The following is a 24722-nucleotide window of genomic DNA, read 5'->3' as shown; positions in this document are numbered from 1 at the left end:
ATGAGTCTCAATGTTTCAAGTTTCACCTCCATAGCAAATAGGATAAGGATTTAAGATTTATGTTGACCAACACCATGGATGACATTAAGGCAGGAGTTGTGATTTTAATTTTTTAAAAGAGATTTTACATTCATATGGATGTCTGAATGAAAGAGGTTATTCTTCTAGTGCTTGCTGATTCTTATGTAGCCAAAATGGTACAATCCAGGCTGAAGAGGGAGGCTTGACAGCACCCTACGTTTTTCAGAAAGACCAGAAAAAAAGACAGCTCTGGGGGGAAATCCTAAGGAAGAAAAAGCTTCAAACATAATCCAGTGAGGACTAAGCATGCTCAGTAGCCAAATCTGACCAGGAGGGCAGGGAGACAGAAAAGCAGGTGAATGGGATGGGAATGGGATATCCAAGGAAAAGGGAATGGCTGGTTGGTTAGAGTCCTAAACAGGGATGTTCCACACATTTAACATTTTGTTGCAGGTCTCACTTGTCCTTCAAAAAAATATGTAATTCAGGAAACCAGTCCTACTATTGAGGACTACATGAACAGAGTGCTGTGTGCTAGCCCAACAAAAATAGTTACTGTGTTCTCTTGGTGAAACAACAGGAAGTTGCATGAGGCTAGTTACAGCTACAGCTAGACTGCTCAGGTATGCCAACCCATCAAGGCCACAAGTGTGAAGATAAAGAGACATGGTGAGATGAAGAAGTAGTTAGCACAGGGTCTGACCCTAATCATTTTTACACTGAAATAACCCAACATTTCAATGGGACTTGTATCTAAGGGATTGTGCATTTAAAAATTATGAGACAGGCAAAAGAAATTAAAGTGGTTTGGGTGTCAAACACAGATCTGAAATTGCACTGAAATGGATCTGGGCAAGCATCGCTCTCCAAGGACATCTGGAACTGCCCAACCATCAATCAGCAATTGTGAACCTGTAAGCAGGGGCAACACTGAATATGGAAGAAAGAGCCAGCAAGGAAGGAACAGCAAAGAAGGTACAAGAACCGAGCAGGAGAACATGCAAAAACACCAGCTTGGCAAGTGCTCTGCTATGCAATTTCCACTTTACATTGGCCTGATTTATTGGATGCAACCCCAATACATGCCACATCATCACCATACAAACAATAAAACGGGAGCTTCGCTCTGTGTCTCCCTAACAGGAGCAAAATTTATGGGTCCCACTCTTATACATGGTTCATACAGAACTAAATGAGCAACAAAAATGCTTCAACTGACAGAAAGCTTTCTTTAAAGAAAAAAACCTTGCCCATCTGATTGTGCAAATATTATCTTCTGTGTTATTTACACCTATAGGTATACTCTGCCAATAAATTACCGTACTTTTCCGTGTATTAGACAAGGGTTTTTTACTCCAAAATAAAGTAAAAAACGGGGGTCATTTTATACCTGGATAGTGCAGTGTGGGCATGAGTGATTGGTTGCATCCACAAGCAGGATCTAGCAACTGGGTGGGTGAATGGTGTCTGCTGCAAGGGCTGCTTTGTCAAATGGGTGGGTTATTAGAGGATGCATCAGGGGCTGCTTTGGATTGGCTGCTGCTTCGGCAATTTGGCTTGCATTGCTTGCGATTGTTAGCGTTTGCCAGTTGGGTGAGTGGTATTTGGTTTGGCATTCCACCCCCAATTGCTCATTTTCTTAAATTTGAGCCCCCCAAAATAGGGGGGCATCTTATACATGGGGGCGTCTTATAGACGGAAAAGTATGGTATCTTGTAAACGAAACCGGATGCAGAGCTCCCTATACCTGAGATCATGTCCAGTGGAACCCCTGCTCTGCTTTGTATTTAAAGATGATAAATGAGTTCTTTCCTCATGGAAATGAGTTATAGACACCAAAGTAACGCCTTATCCTATCCCTTAACTCCTGGAACATCACATCACTTGAATGCATGTATGTTTAAAATGAACAGCCACTCAGCCACCAATATTCTAATTTACTCAGAGCTGCTGATTTTAAGAATCTTTTTCCATTGACTCTCCCAACCCTTCTTCTCCCGCTGATTTTTTCCTCAATATTGCAGCTTGATAAGAACAGGACAGGTCAGAGCAGACTCCAACAATTGCTGATGACATTCCATGTATAATCTGGTATCTTAAAATTAGACATTTCCTACAGGAAAGCAGCAGCCCCCTTTGATCATTATACGTATAATGGATCTACTTTATGATTTTTTAAAAACCAAAAAAACACCCACCCAACCCAGTAACATTACAACCAAAATTTATAATAAAAATCATCACATAAGATCTCAATCAAACTGAGTCACACTATCAGCTTCCAAGTCAACATGCTGCCAGTAAAGCTGGCAAACTGCCCAGAAAAAAAGTGGGCAGCAGCTGGTGGATTTGATTACCATCTGTAAATCTTCTAATGTGTAAAGGTAAATTGTTTTGTCTCCATCTAGTGATCAATCGCATTTAGGAGAAAAGCTGAGTGGAATTTTAAAATACTAATAATTGGGGAATATCTATTGGGGAATAACTCAAGCATCTTGACTGAAATATGTGTTCTAGGAAAACAACAACTTTACGTATGACACGGACTTTAAAAGGATGGCTTTAAGCAAGTGTGAGCCAAGTCTTCAATATAAAGGGTATTAACCAGATTTCATAAGCTTGCATTTATTTCAATTTCAGCACATTAGAACACAATGCACAGCAAACCGTGAATGGGGAACACTTTGTCCCCAAGTTATTGGAGACCAGGGTGCATCCCTATGGTCACTGGGAATGTTCCCTGAGTTGAAACACAGGCATTTTAACCTTAAATTTCATGAAAAAAGTGTAACGCTTTTTCCTTCCACCAAGGCCCTGTCAGGTTTCACTCAGACGTATCAAATAGAGGACCAAATAACCCGAGCAACTATAAGAGTGACATGCTAGATTGTCCTTATTTTCTTCTCGTCACAATAAGTTTTCCTTATAGACCTCCTACTCTACTTTCAAGAAGGTTGTGTGCAAACTTGGATGTAGGTATTCTTGCGAGTAAGAATGGGCCTGCCTAGGAATCTTGATGTTTGGAGTAGTCAGGGAACAGCATACATGCCTCAGAGCTCAAATCTGACCCACAAGGCCCTAGGTGCTGAGTCCCAGAAGTCAGATACTGATGAGCTCATCACCCAAGAGTGTTTCCTCCATAACAGCTATGGACTGACAGCCCACAGGAATGGAGTTACTTCACTTCAGCTGATAAAGTAGGACGGGTCTCTCAGTAAATGTGCCTTTTAATCATCAGGCATGAGGAGTTTCTGTTGGGTTGGGGTCTCTATCTCCACTGCTTTAATCCTGGGTTGGGTGTTCCTGGCTCCAGTGTTGACACTTCAACACATCTTGAAGCATAATTTGCTTACAGTTGATGATGAAGGAACTGGAACATCTCTGATTATATTTTCACAGGGCACTCAGCAGTAGTCATTCTTAGCTAGCCAAAAATATGTCAGTGAAGGACCAGGAAGATGCATGAACTGAACTTTAGCACCCCTTTCCTCTACACAGCTGTCTAGGAGAAGTGTTTTACACAAGAAAATGGACAAAGGTTGCAAGACGTATTTTATTTTTATTAAATAATTAATAAAACTTAATTTTAAAATATTTTATAACCACCAAAAACACCCCTTATTTTTAAAACACAACCAGTTCATGGTTAGCCCATTCTACAAAAAAAAGTATGATACATGTGTTAGCTGGGGTTTGCGCGCTATGGCTTATCGAACCTACCAAGGTAGAAAATGACTAAAATTCACTTTGAATGGTCGGCGACCCTTTTCTGTGACACTATATGCCATTTTTATACCTTATTTTGAAAGAGACCAAAACTAGCTTTATTTTGAGACCCAAATAAGCCCAATTGGTTGAAAAATATGTGGAAAAGTAGGTTTTTTTCTAAACTGATGCAGAAATTGCATTAGCCTAAATCGCACAAAATTTGGAATTTAAAAAAAAATTCTCCTGAGCCCAATTTTGGACCCCAAAAAACTTAAAAAATTAATTTGATGTTATCTCGCAGGTATGTACAAACACAAAAATTCTGAACAAAATCTGAGACGTGAGAGCACAGTCGAGTATTAAAATTAGGTGATTTGGCTGGAATGACCCAGATACAATGTCTGAAGAAGAATCTAGACCAGGGTTTCCCAAACTTAGGTCTCCAGCTGTTTTCGGACTATAACTCCCATTCTTCCTAGCTTGCAGGACCAGTGGTCAGCATGAAGGGAATTGTAGTCCAAAACCAGTTGGAGACCCAAGTCTGGGAAACCCTGATCTAGACCATGTTGCAAGTTATCTCTGCAATCTGTGTTAAGCTTTTAATTGAAGTTTTCCCTGTCCATCTTCAAAGTAAATTGTAGACATATCATTTAAAAGAAATGTTGTGGCTGCTGAAAAAATTGAACATAATGAATGTTTTCTTATGAATGTCTATGAGAACTCTATGATTCACGCATGCAGTAAGCCCCACCAATCCGATATCTTTTAAATAAGACATTTATTTTGATTTACTACAAAAAAAATGAATCACTGTAACTGATTTTTTTTTAGTATGAGAGTGGGTTTCCATATCCAATTCTTTGTTGTACTTGGAACAAGACATTTACTACTTTGTAAGAAGTTCAGCTAAAGGGACTCTGGTGTAATTGCAATTGTTATACATGCAGTATGACCTCAACTAGTGCACCAACAAAATGTCAGATTTAATCAGAAGCAGATCTACTGCATAAAGGCTGCTTTTATGGAAAATGTGACAGCCCAGTGAGATGCTCAGCTGTGAGAACAGGGAAAAAATAAGAGTTGATGTGTACCAACAGCAATTGTGCTAATTTATTATAAATTATGAATCCTTTTTTGTGGAAGAAGTAATAATGGATAAGTGTAGCTCTGGGCTAATTTTAATTCTCTCTAAATAAGGATAAGTGATGTTGAAATAACTTAGAAGAAGTAAGAGTGCAGAATGCTCCAAAGAGACTTGCTGTGATTTTGCCTTTGTTCATAGTGTTTCAGTGCTAGCTACATCATCTTATCCCGCTTCCACGAAAGGGTGCTAGTGATGGAAAGCAAACCTTGCTGTATGAAGAATAGTTTTACTCTCTTTTTGCTACTTAAACAAACATAGGAGAAAACCAAGAACTATGCCATCTTAAGATCTATCAAATGCTATGTGATAAGAGGCAAAATAGACAAGCTGAAGATGTTTGTGAATGGGAAGAAATGTTGGGGGTAGAGGGGAAAGCTGCCACAAGAAGTTTGGAATTGTATCTGGGCAAATCTGAACAATTATGCAGTTTGTTCTGTATCATTGTGAGAATTCTGCAAAATCATGGATGCGATTAAGATTTGATTGATGATAAGAGGATGGAATTGGGGAATGTGGAAGGCAAACTTCATTCACTGTTGGTGGATGTGCCCAGAAGCAAAGAAGTATTGGCAAAGTATTGTATATAATATTTCGAAATGTTCCCTTTCCTTACAACCTAAAGTTTTACTGCCAACTTATTTGAAATATATCGTACCAAAGCGGAGAGAACTATTGTGCCATATGGTTGCTAGTTTTCATTCCACGGTTAATAATTTTATTTCATGAGTTTGTATACCACAGTCATCTCGAAGTGGTGTACAGAAGACCCAAAACAATAAGGCTAAAACGAGTTAAAACTCAAAATCAGAAATCAATTAAAAATTGCCTACTGGAATAAAAACAAGTCTTCAGTAAGTGCCAGACATTCTACAGGGAGGGGGCCTGCCTGACCTCAACTTGAAGGAAGTTACACAAAACTGGGCCCATATTATTGAGGCTCATGTTACTTTTTGAACTGTAAAAACTACAGGATCAAGCACACATCCTTCATACAGTCTTAAAACCAAAGTGAAAATAAACTGGAACTTTGTGAAAAAGTTAACTGTAGTTACAGTAATAAGCACAACTACTGTTTCTTGTCTCTATTTTGCTCACCAAGGACTGCAGTACAGACTGAGACTTGCCCCTTTACAGATACAGTGGTACCTCGGGTTAAGTACTTAATTCGTTCCGGAGGTCCGTACTTAACCTGAAACTGTTCTTAACCTGAAGCACCACTTTAGCTAATGGGGCCTCCTGCTGCTGCCACACCGCCGGAGCACGATTTCTGTTCTCATCCTGAAGCAAAGTTCTTAACCTGAAGCATTTCTGGTATTTCTGGGTTAGCGGAGTCTGTAACCTGAAGTGTATGTAACCTGAGGTACCACTGTATACCACTATAGCTACACTGTGTGTGTGTGTGTGTGTGAGGGATACTGAGTCTCACACAATGCGGTTCCTTAGCAAAAATTATGAGACACGGGAAACTGCTTTGATCCATTTGGACTGTTGGAAAGTGGGGGAACATCTGCTCTGCATACAGAAGGTTCAGTTGCCCACAGGTCCAGGTAGGTAGGCTGGGAATGTCCCCTAACTGAAACTGTGGGGAAGCAGCTACAAGTCAGTGCAGATAATATTGAGTTAGATGGACCAATGGTCTAGCTCCATAATGCAGCTACCTAGGTTCCTCTTTGGAAAAATCCAAAAGCGACTGTAGGATAACACCGTTAGTAGGACAAACAAAAATGTCACAAAATAGTGAGCAAATTTCCATGTTCCCCAGAACAATTCTTCAGGACGGATGCTGAGCAAAACAGAGCAGCGGAGTGGGGGAGAAAAAACTGGCAATGTTGGAATCCGCCCAGCGTGAACTTAACCTTTTTTAGCTTCTTTTCCACATCTTCCCCTGTACAAGACATCCAAACTGTAAAAGGGGCTTTGGAAACACTCAAAACGAAAATTTCCAGGACAGATCCCTTACCAGGAAGTTATTTAAAACTCACCAATTCTATTGTTTCCTATTTTTGCAGACAGCTCACAGATTAGTGCTTATGGGAGTAAAACTGTTCCCAAAATGACCCTGCTTGGCATCTGTAGTCATTTAGCATAGCTAGCAAGCTGTCTTCTGTCTGCCACCCCCACCCCCTTGAAATCAACCGAAATAGGAGAAATTCAAAACGAGGTCCTAACAGTGAAATGAGATCATCCATAAAACGTTATCACACACTGAAGCTCTTTTAAACAGCACCTCCAACCCCTTGTCATCTTATGCTTAGTTTTAGGTGGAGCAATGGCCCTTTCCCCATCCTGTGGAGCCCATGGGAAACTCAACAAACCTGCTATACCTGGAAACGAGAGCGGAGACTGCAGCTGAATGGGACATAGCTGTGGGAAGTATGAGGAAGTACCTTCCACCTTGGGCCTACGCATAAAAAACAAATCTAGATTGAGAGATAGAGTGATGTCCGCTGTTTCCAGGAACTCTTCTCGTTGCGAGACTTTTGTGGGTGAGCTGAGAGTTTGGACCCAGAGGACAAGAGGGAGGGTGTGTCAGAAGGCAAATGGATTGATATTGATTTATATATATTAGTAACTTTGTATTGATGCAACGTTTTTATATGTAACTGCGCATTTTTGTAATACTGTAAGTTGTCTATTGTTGCTTCAGTACACTGCTTAGAGATATTTTTAGTATATTAAGCAAGGGGGAAATAATCAATCAATCAATCAATCAATCAATGCATAATATAATTTTATGGATGACCCCAAATCCTGTGCCCGTGTACCAATTCCCCAAACAACATAATTCCCCAAAGCAACATAATTCTACCACTCGTTTTGTTGAATCAGTCATTTTTGGAAATAGTTGCAAGTCAGTGACAATACTGGCTGCAATCCTATACCCACTGACCTGGGAGTAAGTCCTGTTGAACTCGAAGAGTCTTATTTCAGACATGTATAATTGTACTGTTAACGGAGAAACCCACCTGCCATCCCAATATTACATCTTATCAAGTTAATTTTGTTTCTAAAGATCAGAAGCCCTTTCCTCTAAATGAAATCCCTTTATTGAAGAATCCGAAATACTCACACGTACGCTTCATGAATATTCACAGGGAAAACATAAAAGCATACCCTCTGAACGGAATTTTCATACTGAATCCAAAATGTAGCAAATGAATATAGCCTAACAAAGCGTTGTTTTTTTTTGCGAGAGATTAAACTTCTTGTTAAACTTGAACAACTGAAATTGCTGATGCCCCATCCTCTTTTCTGTGAAAAGGAGCCGATATGCAGAGCAGGCATTAACAGGCTACTAAATAACTTTTATCCCTACATTTCGCCTTTAGAAATGTTTTTCAAGGCATCACTCTTGTCTTTATCAGACAGAAGCTAGCAACCAAAACAATTCAGCTCCATCTTCTGTTCTTGACCTCGTGAGGGACTCTACCCTGTGAAACAATGTAAATGCTTAAGACTGAAACATTCTACTCTCTTCTCAAATTTAATCACCGATTACTTCCTCCCTTTTATCCAGCTTTTGCAAAGGAGCAGATTTTCTAGACGGAATTTGCATTCTCCATGAATCATGCCTCTTGGCGTACTGACATACAACCCAATGAAAAAAGGTAACATTGCATCTGGGGTAAAGAAAGGTAAGAGGTAAAGGACCCCTGGACAGTTAAGTTCAGTCAAAGGCGACTATGGGGTTGCAGCACTCATCTCGCTTTTCAGGCCGAGGGAGCCGGTGTTTGTCCACAGACAGCTTTCCGGGTCATGTGGCCAGCATGACTATGCCGCTTCTGGCGCAACGGAACACCTTGATGGAAGCCAGAGCGCATGGAAATGCCATTTACTTTCCCGCAAAACTGGTATATACCAAGTCAGACACATTGGCCCATCTAGCTCAGTATTGCCAACACTGACTGGAAAACTATCCAGGGTTTCAGGCAGAAATCTCTCCCGGCACCTATTTATCTACTTGCACTCGTATGCTTTCAAACTGCTAGGTTAGCAGAAGCTGGGACAGAGCTCAGAAAACGGGAACCATTGTTAAGCTACAGCAAGGCCAAGAAACACAATGCACTAGGAAGGATGGTTAGTATACAAAAACCACAGCATAAAAAAGGGCAGGTTGTTCTTTGGCCAAGTGTGGTCCAGAGGTTTGGCGCAGCCAGCCTTTTATAGGCCAGGGACGGACTGGAATGAAGCCTGATCCACTTCAGTCCTCTCCCAAGCACAGCCCACTCCGACTGTCCAGACTGTCCAGTTTCAAATGCCTGCATTGCAGGTTGTTGGACCAGATGACCCTGAGGGTCCCTTCTAACTCTACGATTCTATTGAATGCCCTTGACATTTATTGCCTTCATTGTATTTTGCTTTGTATCCTGCAAGTTGGGCCGAGGGGGGGGGGGCGGGGGAGAGAGACACGGCAACATAAATCACTCCAGGCAATGATACTATTTTCCATTGTACTGCACTTCAGATTTAAAATATTCAAAAAAAAAAAATGCATTCAAGTTGCATTTGTCAAACATGATTATTCCCTTAGTGCTTATAAGTTTGCTTAATATAAACTGCCTGAAGCTGAAATTAATAAAATTTACCAATGGCTTATTATTATTAGTCAGTGAAGCTTGTGGACCATAACTAACTGGAATCCTATTCTTTTCAGTGTCACAAGCAACTTTAGTTGGCTTTTCCCTCACAATCTCTACGACCACAGCATTAACCCATTTTCAACCACCTCTAAAACATCAACATTTCAGTATTTCTAGATTCATAGCAACAGGACTTTATGCCCAGCTTTGGTAGTGAGATAACCTGCGTCAGGGATAACATGTGTCCCTGTTTGTATTAATTGACAACATTCTGGTTTTTGATACTGTTGATTGTGGTATCCTTCTGGGGCGGGTTTATTTACATTGTTGCTACAGTTCCTCAATCTGGGTTTTAGTGTGTGTTTTAAAACAGTTACTGTACAGATACTATACACTGTATAATATGTTTTTATCATAGTATACATATATAGGCTGTAAATGTCTTTGAGACTATATTAAAGTGATTTGCAAGTCTAATAAATGAAATCAAAACAATCCCAAGCCCATTTTATTATTGAAAAATTATTTTTATTCATGCAATCTTTACTCCCTTTATTAGTTACCTGTCCCACTGAGGATTATTCCCAAACAACAGAAATTCTTCGTTTGGAATGCCAAGTCAAATTTAACCTGTCCTTTTTGCCACTTTAGTGCCATGAGTTGTATTAAATAGTAGCTAGGAAAAGCAGATATAAGACTGAAGCATGCCTTTGATTGTTTCCCCTGTGCAATTAATTCATCCTGAGCATCTCTGAAAGGAGGATGATTTTCTGATTCAGAAGGAATTATAATACCCAGATAGAAGAGTTTTAAGAAACAGAATTATAAGCAAAGTAAGATTCCTGACCCATTGCTCTGGAATGAACACTTTGTCTTTTTCCAAAGAGTAAATTTCTAAACAAATACAATATCCTCAAGGCACGTATCTGACAGGCATTTTGACGGAAAAGCATTTCCAGAGAGAGCAATGGGAAAGATGTTTCTGAAACTCCCACATGAGGGCACTCTAGTGCCCTCTGGTAAGAAATTTCTGAAGAGCAACTTAATCTTTATGCAATATCACTGTTTAAACCAATTTCGACTGTACTCAAAATTTAAATGAGCACGTACACACACCTACAGATCTCCAATAACAGAGGCAGGTGAAAGAATAATTCCATTAAATATTCTCTTTGAAGAACAATCATTATGGGTTAATTTAGTCTTTCCTCTATGTAAACGCTTGAAATAGGAATCCAAAATCCTGTAGAGATTCAAAAGCTAACAAGTGGTTTCTATTAGAACAAATGAAGGACCATTAAGGGAACTGCATGAATAACATTGAAGAATTACAATGATAAATGGACACCATGAATAATGCAGTGAGGAAAACTGTGTGAAAATGTTAAACAGGAATTTGAAGAACTTTGGACAAGTGACCTCTTCACCTGCATTTCCCCCGTTTGTATAAAGAAGGAGACCTGAAGAATATGTACAAGTGCAAAAGCAATACTTGCACCATCGAATTCATTATTTTAAATTAAAAATGCACAGCAGCAGCATTCTACCTACCTTAGGTTTCCTTTCTACTCAGAGTTCACCTGAGAGCTGTCAATTACAGAAGCCCACCAGTCACAAAATGGTGGTGCCTGTCACAAAATGGCAGCAGATGGAGGCATAATCAGCTGGCAATTACATATATCACCTTTCTACCAATTTATCCACCTTTCAAAATTGCTAAATTGTTTGCTACAGAGTTCTCCATATTGTAAGGAGTTCCGTAGCTCAGCTTTCCTCGAACATGGTCCACTGTACCAAATGTGCTAAGAAAGCCAAGGGACTCAATACAGAAGAATTTCACCTGTCAACTGCCCAATTACTTATGCAAGATGGCTTTCGGTTGACAAACCCAGCTGATCAATACGGGCCTGCGTATTGGCCAAATTTTGGTAGTGCAGGCCAAGTCTGTGTGCTTCATCAGAATCAAGTCATGGAAGAAAGCAGTCTTTCTTTTTTGGTCAACCTCTTGTTCACCAGCAGCAAGGCCAAGACAGAGGAGCTGACAGATGTGGACGCCACATCATTCAAGTCGGGAAAGAAATCGGGAGCAAGGAGAGCTCTAGGTGGTCTTCCCAACCCATTTGATTGCATGTCTCCCCACTGCCATACATCTAGTGCCCCAAAACTATTTGAATTAACTACAACACGCTCCATTCTCCTTGACAGACACATCTCTCAATAACAACTTATTATTATTATTTATTCAATTTCTACACAACCCTTCAACAAACAAAAACAATACCTCTCAATTTAAAAGATCATAGATTGTTTAATTAGCTGAAGTCCTGGGAGAAGAGGAATGTTTTTGCCTGGCACCTAAAGATATGCAACAAAGGAACCAGGTGAGCCTCCCTGGGGAGAGCATTCCACAAATGGGGAGCCACCACAGAAAAGGACCGTTCTCACATTGCCAGCTTCCAGCCAGACCTCTCATGGAGGAAGTACATGAAGAAGGGCCTCAGATGTCTATCACAGGGTCTGAGTCAGTTCATATGGGAAGACGCAGTCCTTGAGGTGTTACAGACCTGAGCCATTTAAGGCTTAATAGGTCAAAGCCAGCACTCTGAACTGGGCCCAGAAACCGCCAGTGCAGTCGGGCTAGGATTGGCATTATATGCTCAAACCATCTTGCCCTTGGTGAGCAGAGGTGGAGACAAAATAGCACAGTGTTATTAGCATACTTTCCTCTTCAGGACGGGCAGTTCAAAACTAGGACACTGGCAATATCATGGTCTCTTGTTTCTCTCCCAGACTGTGTCAACTACAAACACAGGAGAAGTCAGCTCAAATTCTGAACTCACTGACCTTTCTATAAAATTCATTTCTTTAATTAGAAGGAAGACAAACACGGAGGAGAGTTTCTGCTCTGAGATTTAAGAACATGCTCAAAGCGGGTTTGAAAATCATAGGTTTCTACATGCCACTCCTTCTCTTAGCATTGCTAAATGTTTCCATTGTCTTATGTTTTGATTATGCAGTCAGTCCAAACCCTATGCCAAATGTACCCGGATTAACAAACCACAAATATTTAACTCTGAATATTTCTTTCGTTTCAAAGAGCGAGCTCATATTAATAGTCTGTGTTCTCATTGTATATATCTTATCTTTTTTATTGAAATATAAATAATTCCTTAGGTAGAGTTTCATAAATATACAGATGTATATTACAGGGCTAGCCATATGGTAGCAATTTAAATAGTAACACACACTCATTTCCCAGCTGTAGTTATTCAGTGGGTATGACCTCTATTTTCACATTAAATATAACTCATTGCTGGTACAATAATTTTCAGCTAATATGGGAAAATGCCCATTGACTTGCATGTAATTGGATAGCACAATACCAGCTAGCTTACTCTGGAATCACCCATAGCTGTAGGTAAATATAGCTTAGAAGTGAGACTTTGTTATGAGAACAATGCAGAGATTTCTAATATATAAAGTTAAAAAATGTATTTTCTAGTTTGCAAAGATAATGTATATGCTGAAGTGAATATTTCATAAATGTTGGGAATATTAATACAGAACAATGTGTGTATATCAGAAGTTTTTTTGGGAGGAGGGTGAAATTAGGGCGATCCCAAGATGTCACTTTATTGTAGAATTAGCATAGCTCATGTACACAAGCTTTTTTTGTACCCTGCAGATAATCTTATCATCAAAATGTATTTGTTTTTACATTAAATCACATATAATCATTTAAAAACGAACCATTATATTTCCATAGTCTATGATGGTGTGGAAACCAGTTAGAATATTTTGGGGAGAGATAGCTTATTACGTGGGTGTTCCCTGGGAGGTGTTTATCATCACACTCCAACTTTCATTTACTTCCCAACTAAACACAACCTAGCCATATTGTTTCTGCTCGTCCGAACAATGTTAAGTATGCATATTTCCAGCTGCATGCTAGGCACATCAGTCAACAACCCAGTTCAGAAGATCTCAGTTCATACATTGGGATTAAAAAAAATTAATGAAGAGTTCTTGCACAAGAAAAAAGTACCAGATGAAGACTTGTTGAAAGAAACACACTGATAATACCCACAACAACCCAGCTTCAGCTTCTAATTTTTCAAACTACCTCCTTTTAAGTAAGGCTTTCTAATCAGCCAATTTGGGGGACGGGGGGAACAACTTTTCCTGTAACAAATTCACATGAACAAGTGATATATTCCAAATGAAATAAAATCACGGTTGGAGAGAGTCCAAGTATGGTTATACTCAAGACAGAAATAAGTTAATGTAAATAGTTACTATTTTGCGAAGGTAACTCCAGCGTATGATATCGGGTGACTATAAATTTAATGACAGAGCACATGTAATATTATATATAAAAAATTACACACACCCCTTGCAATCTGACTCTATGACATCTCTAAGCCCTGGGCAGAATGCTCTGGAAACTTTTTCTGCTCTTGAGAGTTTGAAAATAAACTCATATCATTGGAACTTGTGCACAGAGGTTTCTGTGGACTGTGTCCAAGGTATGAAATTCCTTCAGAAATCCAGTCAGCTGGGCCGTAAAAGGTTGATTATTCCATCACACTGATTGAAGCAAGAAGGGATAAAACTACATTTACCAACCACATTATTTTTTATTAGGAAATGTTTCAAAGGAAACACCATTCCAATTTTTTTAAGGCTTGTTCCATTCAAGAACAGCATGAACATGTAACCATCAAGGCTGCATTTGTAAATGTTCCCAAAACTCCCCCCGCCCCAGGCACGCAGTAATACATCACCCTAAGTAAAATAAATTAGCTGAGCCCCCCCCAACAGAAAATAATAAAAGCTTCTATGCAATTAATGTCTTAGCAATGTAAACATTTGTTATGAGATCTGACATATGTTAATGGAAATTGCTTTGCTGAATTTCTGCATTCAGCATTCCTCCATTTGTGCTCTGTGAATAAGTAGGCTAAGCCAATGTTATATTAAATAAGCAAATTCTGTACCTGAGACAGAAATGAATGCCAAGGCTCGAAGCAACCATTTCCTGGGCTAGAGGCGGAACAGTTATTCTCAGTGTGCAGCGCACTCCTATGCATGTTTACTCAGAAGTAAGTCCCACTGTGTGATTAGGACTACGGCCTACATTTACAATCCATGGGCTCTTTGGATCCCCAGAGGTCTTCTGTATTTACATGCTTAAAATGTCCCAGAAAATATGAAGATGAACCATTTTGTTCCTGCAGTCAACCTGCCCCAACAATTTTTATGAGATTGTCAAATGTCAGTCCCCCCCTCCAAGAACTAGAATTTGGCTCAAAGACAAAAAATATCTGTAGGGATGTTAAATTACACCTGCTTAAAAGATTGTAAGGCACTGGGAGACAGGGCTGTCAGAGAATTCCAGTGAAAATGGAAAAGGAAGTGGAAACTGCTGCAGTTGGCGGGTTTGTCTGTGGTCCAGAATGGAAATCAGTCAAATCACTATGACTGGTGTTCATTCACATTGCTGTTGTTGTTTTAAGTCCGTAAATTAAATGTCATTAATGACTTTCTTGACATTGTTTAGAAGTTTCATTTGAATGGAAATGAATGTCAGTTACATGTGTCACATAATTACAGTGGTACCTCGGGTTTACATACGCTTCAGGTTACATACGCTTCAGGTTACAGACTCCACTAACCCAGTAATAGTACCTCGGGTTAAGAACTTTCCTTCAGAATGAGAACAGAAATCATGCTCTGGTGGCCCGGCAGCAGCGGGAGGCCCCATAGGCTAAAGTGGTGCTTCAGGTTAAGAACAGTTTCAGGTTAAGAACAGACCTCCAGAACAAATTAAGTACTTAACCCGAGGTACCACTTTACTTAAGTTATGTAACGTTCGACTTCCGAGGTACAACTGTGCTAATCCAGAGTGTTTGTGCCTTGTGTTGAGCACTTGGGACAGAAACTGGGAATTCTGCCACCCCACTGTCCTGACTGATCTAATGAAGGTCACCTTGGATTTGATGCTGTAGACTCCCAGAATGCTGGTTCTGGGGACTACAAAATTCATGCTTAGGCCACCTTGTTTATGGGGTGGAGTGAGAGCTCATGACTTCACTACTACCATAACATGCCATAAGCTGAGTACATGTACCAGACCACATTCTTGAATGTGCTTTTCTCAACTGTACAGGATGTTGACAATTTGAAGTGGGGGCTATATTCCCTTGTACAGCTCAGATAATTTCTAGCTGAGGATCAGTATTTTAGTGACTTTATCCATAGGTGTTGAAGCTACTGAAATGGTTTGCCATAGAGGTTAATGGAATCTGATGGATTCCTGAGGATTCTGGAGGATATTCTGCCTGATATGGCAGGTGTTCCCCTCAAAGCCCTAGCTGCTCTTTAGTAAAATTAGCCAAATAAGAGACACCGTCCAGATTGGATTTCAGGTCCCTGCCTGCAAAAAAAACCCCACTGGATTTATTTCAATGGCAAATTATTTCTATAAAGCATTCCCTGCTAAACCATTAAAGAAACTTGACTGTTACTGGACAAATGCTACCTGTTGCTAGCTAAATGCCAAGTTATACTTTCTCGCAAGAGTTTGACATTCATAGTCTGACAGTTTTCTTTTGCAATGGCTTTTTTTTCTTGTTAGACAAACTGAATTATGATGGTTAGCACTCAGCAGGGCAGTACTGACATTTATTATTTGCTCGCTCCCTTTAAAGCTGCCTTCTCATTGGCTAAAAAATAGTTCGAGCCATATTTTTTAGGAAGAGATCATTTTAAAAGTCTCTGTGGGGGAGGGGGAATCATGTGTTTCACATATTTAAAGTATATGCAGCTTTATCATTTAAAAATAGAAGTGTGGACCAAAGGTGTGGTATGTGAACAGGACAGATCCATGTCTGCAGTTGGATCTCTTTGCAATTTCTGCCATATCAGTTCCCACTGCCAAATATATTAGCTGCTCTTAAGAAATAGATTGCCTCCTCTGGTTTTTTACGTTGTATAATTTAGGGAAGAGAACACTGTTGTATTTTTTGTTGTTGTATTTGTTTATTTTTACTTGTCTTTATATAACTTGAATAAAAATGTATTTTTATTTTTTTAAAAAAAGAAATGGATTGCCTCCTCAGCAGTGGGAGCACCTGTGGCAGAAAAGGCAAGCTGTGCAAGTTCTACTCTCCTATTTGGATTGTGGTCAGTCTCGTGACTAACCACACTAAGGCAGTGATCAAACTGCTGAAGTGAACAGACAAAAGATGTGGGTAACTGAAAGGGATATGGACAGACAAGAGTGGAAGAGTGGCACATCAGGAATAGTGAGAAATTAGAAATTAACCACTTTTATTATTGAACCTCTTCCACATGCTGATTTATCAATGAAAAGAGTCACATATACATTAACTTTAAACCTCTACAGACCAGCCCTCAGCCATAAAGCTGTACCTAAAATTCCATACATCTCCCTTATAAATGATGTCAAAGAAGATATTATTGACAAGACAGCAAGAAGTCTAGCCAACAATGGCGTATTTAGTCTTCTAAATTTCAAATTTCTGAGGAGACAGGCATTACTGCATTTCTCTTTTATTCTTTCATCTGCAATTCTATGCTGTTAACACTTGAGCTATTGTGACACAAAGTTGCTTTGAGCTATAGAAAACAGATGCCAGCGAACATGCATTAAAACATTCCACTTAATCAGTTCCAGTCATACAAATTACTTACCTCATCTCCCAACACAATTTCTTCCCTGGGAGTGTAGAAAAGAAATTCATATAGTGTATAATGCTGGAATATGCTGGAAGACAAGAACATTGACACTTCATTATGCAAGGGGTAGGGAATCCATTTAGAAAAAATATTTTGGGAGGAAACTAGGGCCATTTTGATTCACAAGGAAAACATTGCCATAACAAGACTGTACTCTTCTACCTAGATTTTTGGGAAGTATATCTGGGGTTTTTTTTTTTTACTTTTCCATTGCACCATATTCCTGATTTACAAAAATTTTGTGGGGCAGGTTCTGTCTTTGATTTGTATAGATGTGTGTGGGTTTTTTAAAAAATAGATTTCTTATGGTTTTTGTAATTGGCTTTAGTGTATATGCTGTGTTGTACGTTGCTCTGGGTTACTTCTGTAAGTAAAACAACTAAAACAACGACAACAATGAATATCAGAACCCAAGATAGGACACATTTCCAACTTCATTTAGATAGATTCTTCTATACAAACCTAACAAGGAAATTTGGAATGTTAGCACAAGTGTTATTTTAAATTAATTCTGATGCTGAGAGACATACCTCACTTTCAAACATTAAAATTTTTTTAGTCCTTGCTGTTTTTCTCGGTGATCAAGTGGTACAAATTGTCTTTTTCTATTATAGCCCATCTGTTTGTGGGTAGGGGACTTATTCTGGTGAGATCACAATGCTAAGAAAAGGTGACTCACGGCCATAGCAACATGAAAACATTATGACATCAGAAAGTGTGAAAATAGTTGCAGCAGATGCATGGCCAGAAGACTCACTTGGACGTACTTATGGAAGCCATGCAGTCAGCAGCAGTCACAGTGCGTTTCTGCAATCCTTATCACTGCTCTCTCTGGATGATATAACACAACACCACCTGTGAATGTTTTCCCTCAATGATGGACAAACTTTTCAACAGTGTGCATCAATAGCGGGCATCAGGGACACTGCAGTGTAATTGGAAATAGCTCGTACCTCTAAGTCAGAGAATGGAACGTACAGCAGAATTCTGAAGAAACAGAAGCCCTTTGTGAACATCACAGAGCCAGGGGGATGCAGTGGATAGACTAGGACTGGGGAGACTCCAGTTCAAATTCCCACCCAGCCATGAAAGTTCATTGGGTGTCATTGAACCAATCACCATCTATGAGCACTAATCTATCTCATAGGAATGTTGTGATTTTATATATATACACACATACATATGGTTCAGCCATGTACACAACCTTGATCTCCTTGGAGTAAAGGTAGGATAGAACTGCTTTATTTTTTATTAAGTTTTATTTATTATTATAACAAGAACTTCCATGTATATATATTAAAACCCCTCACGAACTCCTGGTCCTAGTTTTTTGCTTTTTGAAAATTACCACTACAGAAATACTTTATACCTTGGCCATGTCTCTCAGACCAAAGACATGCTCATTTGTGTAACCAAATACACCCTTTTGGATTCAGGGAGGCGAGGGGAATGCGTATGCATAGGCCAAATTATTACTGTCCTGGTTCTCAAGGAGCTTCATTGAGCCACATTTCTATCAAATTATGTAGCTTGGACAACATACATATTTCTCCTCCAAAACAGTACAAAATTTCCTTTCCTTTCTTTTTTTAAGGGACACAATGGAATACACTTGGCATTCCTTTCTGCCGTTACTGATGGTTAGACTTTTGGCATGACAAGACAAATGATTACACATGTGAATGAAGTTACAGGGTAGGGCTTTTTATGACACCTTGCAAGGATCTGAAAGTGATTAATGCCAACATATTTCCCCAGCTTAACTGTTTCCTGAAAGAAAATGTCAAGAGATATGTTGATGCTTGCTTGCCTGCCTCCGGAGACAAGATGAAAAAAGGGGGGAAAAGAAAAACACTGTCATCTTTTAGCAGACGTGAAGACATCATCAGAGCTTCTGTGTGGATTGTGCCTCTATATTCAGGCATTTCTCCTTGTTTTTATTACAGTTCTCAGATGTTTATAACAAAGCTTCCTCCAGGGGAAAAAAAGGTTTTAAGAACTGAAGCACCAAATACTCATTTTGAGGAAGGAAAAATACCTTTGCTCCATCACTGAAAATATATACAGAAGTACAGCCTTTGCATCCAGCATCCCTGGCAGCTGTTGATGACTTAAGTGTCCTGGCAAAACCCAATGTTGACCTTAAACTTATTTCTGACATTCTGTTCAGCATTAGGGACTCCATTATAACAGCACATTATTGTGATTCGAGGACCCGATCCCCGCTTGGGGAATAAAGACACGTGGATACAGTATGTAAGGTTAATGGGTAAGGAAAAGGCCACAACTTTATGGATTACAGCATGTGAGAAGGTACTGGCTTAGGCACTGGACCACGGAACATTAGACTCCACCCACTCGGAGAGGGGTGAGCCCAAAGGGGGTTTATTCACCAGAAGGTGGAGCCTGTTGATGCTAATACAACCATAGGCTCTCTCCTGATGTCACCGAGGGTCATGCCATGGCCCCCCGCCACATGGGCATCGGACAGGATCCACAACCACCGGATTCCTTTAGCGGAATACGCAAAATTGTTGGGGAAGGTGATGGCCACACCTTGCCCCCCGAAACACCAACAACACATTCCAATGCCTAACGACCAAATACCACGAAAGTTGTGACGGTTGCTACGAGGTAGGCGAAAAAAACCAAGAGGCCGGGCCAATTTAGCCAATTGGAAAAAACTCCTAGCAGGCCCTCTGGTTAAACAGGGTGACCAACCAGAGGTCCATAGCAAAGTCTCAGGAAAAGCTAATCTAAAGGGAGTGGAGGGTGGGTGACTCGAAGAAAATGTGTGTGCAATGGCGGGGATGGCTGGCGCGGCCGCATTTGAACGGCAAGCCACACCCCCGCTGAGCTTCCCTATTGGGTGCCCAACCGGAGAGGGGCGTGGCGCGCCAGCCCTGGAGTTGAAGCAGGGGGCGGAGCGCCCCCTGCATGGCGCGGGAATCGTCTTCCGCTCACAACCCCTCCTCTCCGGAAGGGGTAGAGGCTTTACCCCAATGCAGAAGCAGGCCAGGCCACTGTAGGAAATTAAAATGATGGACCCCAGACTAGGAATTCTGTGATTCTATGCCACCTCTGCAGCTCTAACGGTAAGGTGGCTATGACCTGTTTTAACCTTCCTGAGCACAAATGCAATGAGAAGGAACAGGAATGTTAAAACAGGCCATAGACACCTTACTGTTAGAGCTGCAGAGGTGGAATAGAATCACAGAGTTGTAGAATTCGAAGGGGGCAGAGGGTCATCTAGTCCAACCCCCTGCAGTACAGGAATCTCCACTAAAGCATCCATGTCAGGCCCAGAACAGGTGCTACTCCACTGCCCTGGTGATCCAGATGCAACTTCTAGTGAAGGAAGGCATGCTGTCTTTCAAGAGACATCCAATCCCAAGCCAGTTCAGGGACTGGCCTGGGATAATTTTCCTGCAGTTTTTTGTTGTTGTTAAATTTTTTATTGATTTTACATTTTCAAAACAAATTTCCAATATCAATACTAAACATTCATTTTTCAATTCCCCCCTCCCTGTTGACTTCCCTCAGTTTCCATTTCTAGTTTATTACATCAAATGATACATTCTGCTGTTTGTATATGGGATAATTTTCCTGCAGTTTGACCAGCAAGCAAGCAGCAAGCAAGCAACAAATGGAAGGATGCAAAGTGAGAGAGCTGGTGGGAGTGGTCCACCCCTTTTCTCCCTCAGGAATTTGCTCTTGACCAGTTTTCCTGACTGGAAAAATGCGTCTATCAAGTCTGCTGTTGTATGCAGTTCCCCGTTTCATTGTTCTTTTACAACTCCAAACAGCTTTCACCCTGATATTTATGTTAGGCATTTATGTTCTGTTGGTTTGTTTTTCAAATTGCTAGTTTCGATGTCCGTTTACATCAAACACATTTATTTTGCCAGTATTGTTGTGGCAATGTGTGATTATGTTTCATGTTATGTTTCCATTTTTTATGGCTTGTAATATGTCATAAATTGTGCTTTAACAGGTTGTGAGCCACTTTGTGTGAAGGAAACTGCGAAAGGTGGCCTATATATAAATAAAAAGTGGCAGCTGATTGGGAGCTTCATGCTCAAAAGCAGCATACCTCCAAATACCTGGGAGAGGTTGTTGCCTTTGCATGTGATGTTCCTGGGAGCATTTGTCTTTCAGAGAATGACAGAACTGTTGAGTTGGAAGGGACCCAGGGGATCATCTAGTCCACGGGTGTCAAACACAAGGCCCGCGAGACCTCGTCATGTGGCCCGTGTAGCCGCCGCTGGCCACCAGCCTTCACCTTTTATTCTCGCTTTTTTTTTGACACAAGAAAGCCACCTCTTTAGCGCATGCACGGCAGCCTACAAGCCAGAGAACGTCTGCCCTCTAGTGGCGCCGGCCATTCTGCACAGGAAACCTCCACTTTACATGCATTCAGGAAACCTCCACTTGTTTTTATATTGAGCGCATGCCATCCTGTGATGTGACAGATCCAACGACTGCTTGAACCCTTCTCTCCTGTACTGTAAGTCCTACAGATACAACCGGCCCTTTGAGGGTGACCAAACTGCTGATGCGGCCCCCGATGAATTTGAGTTAGACACCCCTGATCTAGTCCAACCCCCCCTGCAATGCAGGAATCTTAACATGACAGATGGCCACCCAACCTCTGCTTAAAAACCTCCAAAGAAGGAGAGTTCACCACCTCTTATGGGAGTCTGTTCCACTGTTGAACAACTCTTACTATCAAAAAGTTCATCCTGATATTTAGCCAGAATCTGCTTTCTTGTATCTTGAAGTCATTGGTTTGGGTCCTAGCAGGAGAAAACAAGGTTGCTCCATCCTGCATGTGACAGCCCTTTAGAGATTTGAAGATGGCTATTGTATTTTCTCTCAGTCTCCTCTTTACCAGGCTAAACATAATTTCATCAACCATTCCTCATAAAATTTGCTTTCCAGATCCTGTATCATCTTGGTTGCCCTCCTCTGCACACATTCCAGCTTGTCGATATCCTTTTTAGTGGTGCCCAGAACCAGACACAATACTCTAGTTGCAGTTTGACCAAGGCGGAATAGAGCGGGACTATTACAGTTGTGATCGAGCCAGACATTTATTTTTGTATTTGCATTAGTTGCCCTTCACCAATGCTAATATACCTCTGAATAGATGCTTCTTGGGAGAAACTGAACACTTTGTTAATTGCAACTGCTAATGACATTTGATTTCACAAAAGAGGACTGCAACCCCAAGTGGGCAGTTAAGTAAAAAATAAAAAGGGACACCCCCCCCACACCTGAAAATATTAATTTAAGACACATGCAAATATAATTAAAAAGCCAATCAATTAAAAAAGCAACCTGATGATTAACATGTTTTTTTTAACAAAAAGTGCAAATGTAACAATAAAAGAAAACAAAGAATCAAAAATGTAATAATCTGAACAAAATGTAACAACAAAAATGTAAAAAACTGATTAAGATTACACCACTCTCCCACCTAGAAATAAACTTTGCCCCTTCTGTGCCCTTCCAAAGGGGAAAAAAATCTGATGCTGCCACTGCTTGTACTATAAGAATTAATGCCTGAGTTCCCAATCTTTACTCTTTAGTTGTGAACCTCCCAGAAGCTCAGAGCTGATTCAGGGAGGTTTACTACTACAAAGGTTGGGTATCTCCATCTAATCCAATGCACAAAGTAAGTAAAACTGTATACACTCTTGTCTCCTTGTCCCTGTCTCCTTGTCCCTGTCTCCTCCTTAAACATAGACTGACTTTAAAATGTGTAAAGTCCCCCCATGTTTTATTGGCCAGAAACTGTGGCAAGAATCTGCATAAGAGGTATTAACTAGATGGCGATCCCAGAAGTCTCTTAATATATTTCATTTAGTTTAAGATGAACTTTACAAATAGCTTGCTTATTGACTTTAGCCTTCTGGTGAGATTGCTGTCTATTATCTCACAAAAATATTGGGGGGAGGGAGTGTTATATTCACTGTAATATTAACCTTGATAGAGCTAACTTGTAGTTTTTTACTTTCTCCACTCTGCCCTCTTCAGGTAGTTACTGTATTTCCTCTTAGCTCAGTATTTTCTAACCAGTATCTGCCAGTGTGGTTAGATATTTGTTCACCAACTTTATTCCTATCTCTGGAAGAGCAAAGAAAGACTTTGAAGGAACCTGGGTCAAACTAATATTGTTAATACTGCTTACTAGCGTGGCAAGATGAACATACAGTGGAGATATTTTTGAAGCTTCAAACATTTTTATTGGGGTTCACAGGCAGGGAACTCATGCCTGACCTGAAATCAAGCATTTTGTTTTGAACTGTGGTGGGAACTCATCATCTGAGAAATGCTGAAATGTAGACGCCAAAACTGAGCTTCAGACAGCTCACCATGATCCAAGACATTTTAAAAAATTGGACATTGCTACTGATCAATGTGAGTAAAGATATAAATATCAGAGAAAAATTGTATGTGAAGTTCTTCCCATCAAGACCTCCTTGACTTTGTGCTTTTTTGTCACTGTTATATTCACCCATATCATATTTTGTTATCCTGTGAATTTGATATTTTGAAGTAAATTAGTTTTTATTTTTAAAAGGACCTCTTTTTCCCATTTAATTTGGTTTTATATTTTAATGGCTGTATGATACTGTAATGGTTGTGAGGGGTTACTTGTGCATAACCTTACTTCAGTTCAGTTAGTTTGCTTGCCCCAACCATGCCTAGGGTCGGAGCTCGCCCTCCGTGACCTGTTAGTCACTTGCAGAATCCGAGAGTGGGCGTCTCTTGAACCTCTTCCAGCATAAAAGCTGTTTGACCCCGAGTCTCCTCCTATGTTCTCTGCGCGGAACGCGTCTGCGCAAGTAAGAGGAAGGCAGGGGCGTCCCAGCGCTCTCTCCACTCGTGTCGGGGGAAGGGTCTTGGAGCCCTGTCACCAATTCCTCCATCTCCCTCTCTTCTCTATGGGTGTTACGCTGAAATCCTTCCCCCCTGCTCGTCCCCTCTCCGGCATCGCTGGGTAGCCCTGCCTCCGTTTCTCGCTCTGATGGCAGTTCCCTGACAGATACCTATCAGGACCCCCAGAAAATACATATGTATGTCACACAAGTAACCCAAAACATGGTTTATTAGCTGCTGTGGTGTAAGGGCTTATTATTACAGATTACTATTATTACTACTAGATTTCTTTTATATCCCACCTTTCCTCTAAGGCACTGAAGGTGGCATGGATGGCTCTCCCCATTTTATCAACACAACAATCCTCTGGTGTAGGTTAAGCTGCGACAACCTTGTGAGGTAGGTTGTGCTGCAAGACTAACTGGCCCAAGGTTGCTCACTGACCTACATGGTTGAGCAGCTATTTGAACCCTGGTCTCCCAAGTCCTAATCCAAAACCACTCTGCTTCTCTTATCTACAAGAAGCTATACTTATTCATAAGAGGCATCTATGACATCCGAACACTGTGTGCATTTGGTACGGCAAATCACAGAGTGCTTCTTAACAATGAACATGTAAGATA

General features: G+C 40.5%; 1 protein-coding gene and 1 long non-coding RNA gene across 5 annotated transcripts in view; one reads left to right on the top strand and one right to left on the bottom strand.

The window, feature by feature from the left end:
- The window catches only part of CABCOCO1 (ciliary associated calcium binding coiled-coil 1), a 54911-nt gene that overhangs the window by 17557 nt on the left and 12632 nt on the right, over positions 1-24722 (bottom strand). For all 4 annotated transcript variants that reach the window (XM_083740504.1, XM_083740505.1, XM_083740507.1 and 1 more), the window contains exon 5: positions 17170-17242. In XM_083740504.1, coding sequence (XP_083596630.1) covers positions 17170-17242 — 73 coding nt within the window. The remainder of the gene's footprint in view (positions 1-17169; positions 17243-24722) is intronic.
- Positions 17691-24721, top strand: LOC310845441. Its single transcript, XR_014564733.1, has 4 exons — positions 17691-19416; positions 20204-21418; positions 21812-23859; positions 24277-24721. It is a non-coding gene; the product is annotated as an uncharacterized lncRNA (long non-coding RNA).

The sequence above is a fragment of the Podarcis gaigeae genome, assembly GCF_964106915.1.
Source record: "Podarcis gaigeae genome assembly, chromosome: 5".
NCBI lineage: Eukaryota > Metazoa > Chordata > Lepidosauria > Squamata > Lacertidae > Podarcis > Podarcis gaigeae.
Note: the sequence above shows the minus strand (reverse complement) of the source record. Positions and strands in the feature narration are given on the sequence as shown.